The following is an 11512-nucleotide window of genomic DNA, read 5'->3' as shown; positions in this document are numbered from 1 at the left end:
TAGTAACGCTTGCGCACTGAGTCTAGACACGTGCTCTCCAGGAGGTGTTTTATCAGGATTGATGACAATAGCGTGATTGTCATTTTGTAAACAGAGCAAGTGTGATTTGAAGTATTTCAATAATTCGTTGTGCTCATTCAAATATACTTCCAGCTCGCCGGCGATATGCCTGACTTCAGACGAAGTGAGGTTACTTGCGAATGTGTGGATGAAAGTTCGATGTAGCGGGTGTAGCGCAATCTGTCATTTAACAACATAAATAAATTCGTTCTGTTCGAAAAACGACGGACGAAGGTTAAATTATTTGAATATTGTTCATACAAAAATACTAAAATCACCATTAAAAAAAATTGTGATTTTATCAATTATTTCAAGCCAAATTTAAGAAAAAAATATTCCAAAAATATATATATTAGGCTGTCAAAAAAGTCCTGCGGTATTTCCGCGAGGTGTCGTTGTAAGCGCGTAGTTCTAGTTGTATTCATTGTATCGAGTCATACTATAGCTTGTTGGAAAGGTATTTTTGCGCGCTATAATATAGTCCTTGACAGTATTTTGTTTGATTAAGTCGTTCGTGAGTTATAGTGTCGCAAATATGGAGCAAAATAAAGAGGAAATCCGACATATTTTACAGTACTACTATGACAAAGGCAAAAATGCATCTCAAGCTGCCAATAAAATTTGTGCAGTTTATGGACCCGATACAGTTTCCATTTCCACCGCACAACGATGGTTTCAACGTTTTCGTTCTGGTGTAGAGGTCGTCGAAGATGCGCCACGCTCCGGATGGCCTGTCGTCGAAAATTGCGACAAAATCGCTGAATTAGCCGAGAAAGACCGGCATAGTAGCAGCCGTAGCATCGGCCAAGAGCTGGGGATAAGTCATCAAACCGTTATTAACCATTTGAAGAAGCTTGGATTCACTAAAAAGCTCGATGTATGGGTGCCATACACGTTGACGCAAAAAAAACATCTTTGACCGTATCGACGCATGTGAATCGCTGCTGAATCGCAACAAAATCGACCCGTTTCTGAAGCGGATGGTGACTGGCGATGAAAAGTGGGTCACTTACGACAACGTGAAGCGCAAACGGTCGTGGTTGAAGCCCGCTGAAGCGGCTCAGACGGTGGCCAAGCCCTCATTAACGGCCAGGAAGGTTCTGCTGTGTGTTTGGTGGGATTGTCTAGGAATAATCTATTATGAGCTGCTTCCCTATGGCCTAACGCTCAATTCGGACCTGTACTGCCAACAACTGGACCGCCTGAAGGTAGCACTCATGAAGAAGAGGCCATCTTTGATAAACAGAGGCCGCATTGTCTTCCATCAGGACAACGCCAGGCCACACACTTCTTGGTGACGCGCCAGAAGCTCCGGGAGCTCGGATGGGAGGTTCTTTTGCATCCGCCGTATAGTCCGGACCTTGCACCAAGTGACTACCACCTGTTTTTGTCCATGGCGAACGAGCTAGGTAGTCAGAAGTTAGCCACAAATGAGGCCTGTGAAAATTGGCTGTCCGAGTTTTTTGCCAATAAGGAAGCGAGTTTCTATAACAGGGGTATTATGAAGTTGGCATCTCGTTGGGAACAAGTCATCGAACAAAACGGGGCATATTTGACTTAAAACAGATGATTGTAACTAATTTTATAAACAAGTGAAAATTCAAAAAAAATACCGCAGGACTTTTTTGACAGCCTTAAAATTTTTTTCTGCATAGGGCCACACTAATCGGTATTAAATATATAGTAAACGGTATCCTAGTGGTATCGTATATAGCTTACAAGCTATGCTCATGCCTACCAAGTTTTTTGAGCATAATTTCAACAAAATCGTTCAAGCCGTTTCGGAGGAGTTCGACCACGAACATCGTGACACGAGATTTATATATATATAGAGAAGAGATTATTAATATTATTATCGTCATTTATTCAATCATAAATCCAATGTACATCAACAAAGTTTACAGAAAAAGCACAATTCAGATCATAAGAGAGACATTAATTTTGATGTATAAACACTAAATCTGTGCTCTCATCCAATCATCTGCAACTTGGAGAACAGACCCAGAAGAGCCGCCCCAAGACCGGTCATATGCGTTGAGCACTGAGCCGTTAACGTATTCATCTCTAGCAGGCCCGAATCGTGACCATCGTTCAAACAACCGTTCGAATTTTGCCAACCAACAATGGTGCCCAACCAAGTCTGGTTCCTGAACTCGGTGAATCCTGCGTACGCACAGAGGAAAACTTGCTCCATGAACAGATCCCGAAACACTTCCGGATATCGGAGCTCTACTATCAGCCGCGATTCGTGAAGGATTTGATTGCACAGTTTGTCCTTGGCAGCCGATACGAAGCCTTGCTCAATATTCGAAAAGCGTAACTTGTCCAGAATCAGATAGAAGAGAAGTCTACAATAAAACAAAACATCTTCAAATATATTCTCACATTTCATCGCATATTACTTGTGTGTCAGATGATAACCGTAGGATTTGTTTCGAATGGACATTGCCGCACTGCATTCTCGGCTTAGAAAAAGTGGATTTGTGCGTCCCGAATCTACTGCATGCAACGAAGGAGAATAAGCCGTCGAGTTGAGCTCATTTTCGGAATCTTTCACAAGCAGCTCCGATAAGCACTCGTCTGTGTGTGTGTTTGGGGGAACGGAAGTGGAAACCAAATTAGTTGCAGCTGCTAATTACCGATTGATGAAATGTAAACACCTGATTGCAGTCTTGTTGGTGCACCGACATCTAGCGCAAGTAAATAATCTCGCAGCGTGTGGCGTCCCCGGGTCTGCCGATGTGAACGCTGATCGATCGTGAGGTCTCTCGCGCTTGATTGCAGAGAATCACGCCGGCCGGCTTCCTCGGTAAACATCCAAAAGTTTGCGTTTATGAGGAGCTTACAAACTGCAAATTGTAAACATGGATGAGTATTTCCGTTATTGTTGATGAAGTCATAATGATGTCACCGATTCGTACCGATAGCGTTCGAACTGCTCGGGTAGGAAAATATACTATCGATTCGGCTTTCAACGTAATCACATTTCTTCTGAAGCGTCTCCAGAAATATCCGATTGTTCACATTTGGATGCGTTAGAATGGATTTCAGCTGACCTGGAAAATATAGATATTGTGTTAGCTGTATAGTTAAATTGAATGTTTAGATCATTTGGAAAAGAGGTACCTTCGAATGCATGTTTTTCAAACCATTCCTTCAATTGAAACACTTTAATAATTATCTATAATTTCTGTGTTCGCCTTTAAGCAGTTTTTCACAAAAAAACAATCTGCTCTCAAGCTCCAACTCCTGTAGCACCCAATGATTTGAGGCGTTTTGGTCTGCTGCGTCTCCCAAGATGATCATGTTATATTTTGGGATATTAGAAACGAGTCAACTAAGACCTTCCATTCAGCATTTTCGAAAATCCTTTCTCTCTTCAACCACCGATCTGCGAAATGAAAATCATCGACGGTTATTCCATCGCTCCGGAGAACTGAGGTGAACAAGAACTTCACTAGAATTTGTGGGAAATTTTGTTTTCCAAAACATAAATGCAGTTCTTTGCAGTTCAATATACCGTTTTATAGAATTAATCCTTCAATTGTTGTTCAAAAAAGGTGTACTGGAATAAAAAGACCAGACAGAGGGAGCTCCCAGTTTTCCTATGTGTCGAAGAAGCTATGAGTTGAAGATTTTCATATTGCAGATCTGTTGTGGGAAAGAGAACGAAAATGCTGAATTGGAGGGATCGGTTGACTCGTTTCTAATGTCCCTAAATTTAGCATAATCATAGCGGGTGACTCAACAGACCAAAACGCCGGACCAGAATATGGGCCCTATTATAGAAATCGAGTCGATAATAATTCAGCTCGTTAGCTCTATTCTACTGTTATAGATACCGAGCAAGTCGATAGCATCGACCGAGTGAAAGCTATCGGTGCAACTGTCAGAATTTTTCGAGTTGTATGATTTACTTGTTGTATATATTCAGGGAATTATTTTGTTTTAGTTTGCGTCTCTGATATTTTCCTTTGGGAAGCATTTCAGAAACGCTTAAGTATATGCAATTGCAACACTTGAAATTCGAGTTCGGTAAGAGATTATCTCGATTTAAAAAAGACGGGTGGGTAATGTCGGGGACATAACCGGAGTGACGTAGGACTATACAAAGGGGACAGCTTTTGTTAAATTTATATTTTAAATATATTGTTTTATTTTCTTCTCCTACGTGAATACCTACCTATCTACCTTAAAAATGGATTAGTTTACTGTTTACTCTTCATGAATATGTTGATGGTTCTGAAAAGAACCTTTGGTGTTGTGTTTTTTTTATCCCATCTTGTTCGGTTAAACCTTCCTGTTTAGCTATTGCGTTTGCCACTCGCCACAGCTTTCACAGTTGGAATATTTCTTCCATCCAGCTTGTGACATGTTGTTCAGTAAATTACATTTGATGCGACGTGCCGGAGAAACACTTTGCCACTCACTGAAACTAATTGTTGCCTTGATGAGCGCCGAACCGAAGCTGCTCTGTCCTTGATGCGGGTTTTCTGATTGTCGTGAGCAGCTTTGCAAGCCAACTCGAGCACTCCGACGGCCGAAACTCTATAATCGCTGTTAGGTATACTGGTGCTCCGGCACCAATCCGTTCGGCCTAGTTACCCTTGCGGAGCAATCAGTGAATGCGACCAACAGGGAACTGGAGACTTGCACGGTTCGAGTGAGCCTTTCCCTTAACTTGTCCTCCTTTGTTACGTCCACGATGCCGATGCCGTACAACCACACGGGCTTACGGTTTGAAAGAAAATAAGATATTTTTTGGGGTCCGCGTGTTTTATACTCTAGCGGTACACACTCACAGGATAGAGACAAATCGGCAGACTCAGCCAGAGGGGCGAGTCCAACGAGACGAACGAATGAGCGTTGAAAGGGAGCGATGGCAAAAAAAATACATTCATTACGATTTGTTCGCTCGTTGGATTCACATGCAGGCTAAAAAGGGTCCTTTTCAGGATCACAAAATTATCTTCAATCTAAAGAGTTTATTGTTTTGTTATCACTCGATATCCCCATCTTGTTCGGCTAAACCTTGCTGTTTAGCGATTGCATTTGCCACTCGCCACAGCTTTCACAGTTGGAAAATTTCTTCCCATCCAGCTTGTGACATATTTTACAGTAAATTACATTCAATGGCACGTCGCATTACCACCACTCAGTATCGGATTGGAGGTAATTTTAACCTGTAATTGAACATTTGCGATGACAGTGGTACAGTGTCGACCTTCAATGTGGGGTCATAATTTGGACCCCGAACTCTATATTTACAAAAATGTCCAACTAAATATGTCGCATTACTGGCAAACTTTTTTCTTCTGCTACCTGATGCCGTTTTGCGATTGCGTTTGCCACTCGCCACTCGCTGCAACTGCCTGTTGTCTTGATGTCCACCGAACTGAATGTGTTCTGTTCCGAATGCGGGTTTTCTTATCGTCGCGAGCAGCTTTACCAGCTAACTCGATCACTTCGGCGGCCGAAACTATATAACGCCGGCTAGGTGGACTGGTGCACTGGTATTAACGCGCTCGGCCTAGCTACTCTTGCGGGGAACTCCAGATCAACACGGTTCGAGCGGGATTTTGCCTTTCCCTTCACTTTTCCTCCTTTACCATGTCCGGACATGGCTGCTTGGGTTGGTTTGTTGATGTGTTGTGATGCGAACCGATGTGGTGTACGGTTTGAATGAGAATGATCGTTACGGCAGCGGAGCGAGGATTTTTAAGCTGACTGGCTGGCTCGAGAATTACGCATGTGTGAGACTGCGACCAATGTTTCGTTCATTTTTTTCTTTTTCCTTTCCAATCGTGGTTCATTCTATTTCGCTGCTGCTCTGGTTGCCCGTTTTGGTCGGTTCGATTTGAGGAGCACAAAATGGACCAATCAAAAATGGGCACATAGTGCATTTTGACAATGCTTGATATTTCACAATTATTCAATTATTTATCTCAAGAAAAATTAAATGTTATTCGTTATGATAGATGCGTAGATATATTTCCTATCAATTGATGCAAAAACCTTTGCGATCTATTGAGAAATGCTCGAGTTATAAGCGTTCCAAATCTTGCATTTTTTCCTACTTGTTCAGTGCCTAGATTTCCATTTCACCCCCTATATCTTCCGGTTAGACGTAGTCCTACGTCAAAATATGAAATCTTGCTCGGTGCGATAGTGATAGTGATTGTATTGACTTTTCGATTCAGTTTATATAATAGGGCCCTATGTCTTTATCATAGAAGACCATGTCCACAAAATAGAAAAAACAATAGAATCTGGAAATATTATGTGTTGTGCTAAAATCTCTCGTAAATGACAATGTCAATGTCAACGTAATTGTCAACTTTTTTTCTAACAAAACACGTTTTTTTTTAAATATTGAACTCAAATTTATTCTGGTTGTAGTTCAACTCTAACATTTCAAGAATGAAATTTTATTACGGTCTTATTACTACCACGGGCCCGTTTATAGCGATCGATCCATTAGACCTAATTTTGCACTACTCGGCCACACATTCCGAAAGGAAAGTTGCGAAATTCACGATGTTGTCTTTGACCTCTTCTAAAGTTACTGGCCTGTTGGCAAAGAGCAATTACTTGGCATAGCCTCAAAAAAGAAATTCAATGGCGTCAAATAGCATGAATGACGCGCCAAATCGACAGGTCCATTTCTCGAAATAACACGTTCACCAAACTTACTTTTCAACAAATTCATAGTAACGTGCGCTGTGTGGCAAGTGACACCGTCTTGTTAAAACCACATGAGGGGCTCAGAAGGAAAGGGGTGTAAGTGACTTGATTGAATTCTCTTCCTCAACTTTTTCTTAAGTTTATAACTCAAGTGCAAAAATGTTCGAATTTGGATCAAACGGGGGGGGGGGGTTCTGGTTTTGTTGATAAAGCAAGTCGCAAAAATCGATATTGAAAAACGTCGGAAAACTCGGGTTAGTGCTCTGAAAGATAAATTTTCAATTTTCCGCAACGGTTTTTTTTTTGTATTGGTGAAAGCATAGTTATTTTTTCGACACTGATACCAGAAAACATCATCGAGACAGCTATAAAAACAACTCAATAAAATGTTATTCCTGAGTCATAGCGTTTCATGTCATGAAAATCAATAAAATAAAATTGTGTTGATATCAATACAATTATTGTTTTTACGTTTGATGGGTCTATAATGTAAGTTTTAGCAACTTTAAAATTGGTTAAGAAAATTGTATTGCAGAGCTCGGAACACAGCCACGGCTACCTCTGCTGTCAAAAAAGTAAACGGAAAATCATTACATTCAATCAAAATACCTCGGCCAACGAAGAGAAGGGTTAAACGTGAATATGTGAAAAATACCATCAACGGAGGAAAATACCCAGCAAACATTAAATCGCATAACAAGCGTATATATAACATCATATGCCCTAAAATTTGGTTGGCATATAATGCGCCTAACTGGCATATGCATGCAAAAGTGGAGGCCATATACGTACATGGCAAATGCTTACCGAATTTGTTTGGATGAATATGCAACTTTGACCGGCTATAATAGCGATTATGTTGAAATTGGATTGCGATCAAATATGAATATATTCATGAATTGTCAAAGCACCAAATACGGCTTTTGCCATACTCATATACGATTTATTACAGACATACAAGAAAACAAATGGCGCAAAATATTTTCGTGAAATGTTTATTATAGCCTCACGAATCACCATTTTTATATATGAGTATTTATGTTCGTAGAAATAATAATTGTTTGATTGACTTGTGTTGGGAGTGGAATATGAATGTTTAAATTGGCACAGATTGATGTTTGGTGAAAACTCCGATGTGGGTTCGAACTCCGGTCGTCTGGATTATCATCTACCAGATATCTCGCGCGGCTATCTGAAATTTAATTCAACAGCGGTTAACTTTCGAGTGCATCATTGACATTTCAATATGATGTAATATGTTCTTTATTAGGATCTAATATGATTTACTGTTTCATGATTTTCTTCAGCATGCAACACGATTTACTACAGTACTGAATTGATTTAAATTATACGCTTATACGCCACACAAACTGCATCAGCGTAATATACGCATATGATGCGAATTAAATATATTTTACGACAATGTACACCATCCAATTGATGTTTATTATACCGAATTGCAACTTAATTTGATAATGGTATATAAAATCGAGTTTTTACATTTTATGCGATTTCAAATATACACGATACATACTTTGATTGATATTATATGCGATTATGATTTATTCGGATTTCTTTTAAGACTTAGCACGTGCAAAATTATACGATTCAATGTTTGCTGGGTATTCAGGAATTATCAACATCGAGTTACTGTGCGGAAGAACTTGTTAATACCAAAAGAGCCCCAATTCGCATGAGTTATAAATTTTCACACGTTACGCTCGAGTATAATCATAATTTACTTCATATGCAAATGCACCTTCTATATATATATTTATATTTGCAATTGTTCATCAGAACACATCGTTCATACATTTTACTTTAGTATTGAATTGTTATTTTTTTCAATTGTATTCTAAGACTCGTGTCAGTGGAGCGCCACACAGTCTGATAAGTGAATTGATCTATTTACGGTGCGCTTTGCTCTTCTCTCATAAACACTATTACCCCATAAGAACACGTGGTTTTACCTATACTATTACAATGGCTTCGTTCCACCTCCACCTTAAATAGTGCTCAATTATTTGGCGAATCCTTGAGGATACAGTAAGAAGAAGAGAGCTGCACGTAAATCGCAGCTCTCTGACCGGGATAAACGGGAAATAGTTAGAATAACTGCGAATACTTCCGAATCGCTTATGAAAATAAATCATTTTTTGAATTGAAATATTTCCCGGGAGACAATTCGTCAAGTTTTGTTAAAAAATCCTTACATAGAGAGGACTAAAAAGGTTAAAGGTCCTAATCTTACACCACGTAACATCGAAAGACATCTGAGTTTTATCAAAGCTTACAAAAACCGAGAGTGGGACATGGTATGGTATGACAAAGAATGTTTTCAAAAGAATACATTATGCTATATGCCATAACGAAAAGTTCTTCAATGTAAGATAACATTATTTTTTCTTCTAACTTTGTTACATTATCATCAGTGACGAAAAAAAGTTTAATTTGGATGGTCCTGATGGATTCAACAGGATTTTATAACCAGGAACTCTGATGAAGGCTCGTGCATGGTTCGTGCGGCCTTCTGTGCAACCGGAAAACACAAGATAGCCGTCACATTCTTCAAATCGAATATCAAGGATTACGTACATGTTTAGGAATCCTCTCACCCACCATTTTTGCGTAGATATCGCCGCAAAAAATTCACATTTCAGTAAGTCAATGCCGCTATTCATACCAACAAGGAAGTGAAGTAATGGATTCATGTCCAAAAACTTAACTTGTTGGACTCGCCGGCTCACTCTCCAGACTTGAATCTTGTTGGGGGGATCCCAGTACACAGAATCTACGCTGTGGGAAAGCAGTACACCACAGTTGATGAACTCAAGGCCGCATTTTGCAGAATTTGTGAAAAAGTACGCCAACACTAACTTCCACGGTTATCATCCGAAATGGCAAGGTTACCAACTATTGACATGTAAATCTGCCGATTGTTTTGAATTTTTCATTAATAATACTTAAGAATTTTGAAATGGTCTTATAGAAACTGGACAGCTTAAATTATCATATTTAAGCCCAATAAACAAACGACCATTTTAAACGAAATTAATGTTAAATATACTTTATTCTAAACGTTCAACAATGTATGAAAATATCTTATTGAAATTATAGCTGCTTGCGTTACAACGAAATATATTCAATGTGGTCTTATAGAAGTTGGGCAGAGTGCAGATCAAGTGGAGCAGGATTTGGTAATCACGGAATACCCGCGGGATGGCAGTGAGATAGTCACGAATCGAAGAGAGGTATCGAGTATAAGAGGAGTATTTTGAATCAGGGCATGTTGCGAAGACGTTAAGTCTAAATATACAAACAAATAATATTTACGACCGATGGCGTCTAACGAAGTTTGTAGAGAGAGGAAAGCCAGTTTTTCGCTGAATCAATGGAATTGAACCACATAACATCAATAAGTGAAATCAAGACATAAAATTTGAAGTAGCTTACTTTGGGTTAAAATAACGGCCTCAAAGTTAAATGGTAACAATGCAATAAATATCGCACTGTAGGCTATTCTTATGCAACTAAAGAATAAGATAGTATGAAAAACTAAAAAAACCTACTTCAGTTTGCCATTGGAACCGTTGTGGTATAATATTATTTTGCTAAATTATACTATCGCAGATTCACATCACATGCATTTTGGAGATTTTGAATTACCAGCAAGAAAGCATTTAGCACAGACTTGCACTAGATTGTAAACACTGAACCCACAGAAATTTCAGCACAATTTTGCAGCAATTCCTTACCTTAATGGTACGTTTGAATTCGGGTTCGTAAAGGTTGGATTTATGTGTAATCGATTTTGTCCATGAAACTGAGACTAATTGCAGTGTTTATAAATAATACCTCGTTTGTTACTTGTTACTCACCACTTTTTTACATTCTATTATATTGTATGAATAGCTATATAAAACTTTGAAGCATAACGTCACCGCCGAAATAATAATATTTACTGCTTATTTCAGAGGTTGATTTTAGAAAACATAAGTTAAAACCCATAGACTAAGTCTTTATTGATACACTTTTGAATATCCATTGGGCACCTTTATGAGAGCGATAATTCAAAATTTACCGTTGGCAATCGCAACACCAAGTAACAAATCCGTTGTTAAATCCTCGTAATGGGCAATGCACATATCCAGCAGCCTGTCCAGCCGAAAAAGTAACGCATCTGGTTCGATTAGTTTCCTAAACTGTTGGACAGATCCTAAACGGTCACTAGCTGCTCCACGTGCACAGAGCAGGGCAGAGCATGCAAGCACTATTACTGGAACTAGTAACATTGAACAGTTCTGATGAACGCGGGCAACACGACTATACCGGCAGCCATCCATAGCTGAAGTGAGCTCGCTCACCGGATCCACTCACTTCTTAAGTGACGAAAATACACCGGATTTATCCGTGTTCCCACAGAAGCGAAGACGACATCAAGCTGATGAGATAGCAACGGTTGATGGCACGTCGTCTAGAACGACCATGGATGGTACCGCAGGCACGTTTGTCACCGTGCGGACAGGCAGACGTTGACAAACGCATGCGTTTGTCTCGAAGCCTCAGGGCGGAGGGAAATAAAAATTTATTTTCTCAGGATTAAGCTAATCCGTGGCTAATGGAAAAACAATTTAGAATTTCACTCGCTTTTCGCTTTCATCTTGTTTTGTTCCGGGCGTACTTAGGATGCTGCAGTGCTTCTGACGGGGATTGGGCGAGAACGAACTGACGTCCGGGGTGGGTGGTATTTTTGATCCACCGCAACCAT

General features: G+C 39.7%; 1 protein-coding gene across 1 annotated transcript; it reads right to left on the bottom strand.

Annotated features, from left to right (window-relative positions):
* Positions 1-1923: 1923 nt before the first annotated feature.
* Positions 1924-11285, bottom strand: LOC129776551 (uncharacterized). Its single transcript, XM_055782259.1, has 5 exons — positions 10826-11285; positions 2982-3116; positions 2721-2909; positions 2463-2640; positions 1924-2408 (listed from the first exon to the last, which is right to left on the bottom strand). The coding sequence occupies exons 1-5, from the start codon at positions 11085-11087 to the stop codon at positions 2030-2032; spliced, it is 1143 nt and encodes a 380-aa protein (XP_055638234.1). The 5' UTR covers positions 11088-11285; the 3' UTR covers positions 1924-2029.
* Positions 11286-11512: the final 227 nt, after the last annotated feature.

This window comes from Toxorhynchites rutilus, chromosome 3, assembly GCF_029784135.1.
Source record: "Toxorhynchites rutilus septentrionalis strain SRP chromosome 3, ASM2978413v1, whole genome shotgun sequence".
Taxonomy (NCBI): Eukaryota; Metazoa; Arthropoda; class Insecta; order Diptera; family Culicidae; genus Toxorhynchites; species Toxorhynchites rutilus.
The sequence above is the reverse complement of the archived record's forward strand: the minus strand, read 5'-3'. Positions and strand labels throughout refer to the sequence as shown.

Excerpts from the sequence above, each read along its gene's own strand:
- LOC129776551 (XM_055782259.1), bottom strand. The coding sequence starts at position 11,087 with ATGGATGGCTGCCGGTATAGTCGTGTTGCCCGCGTTCATCAGAACTGT. Across the intron at positions 2,641-2,720 it reads ACCAACAAGACTGCAATCAG|ACGAGTGCTTATCGGAGCTG; the intron begins GTGTTTACATTT and ends ACACACACACAG. Across the intron at positions 2,409-2,462 it reads GGTTATCATCTGACACACAA|ACTTCTCTTCTATCTGATTC; the intron begins GTAATATGCGAT and ends GTTTTATTGTAG.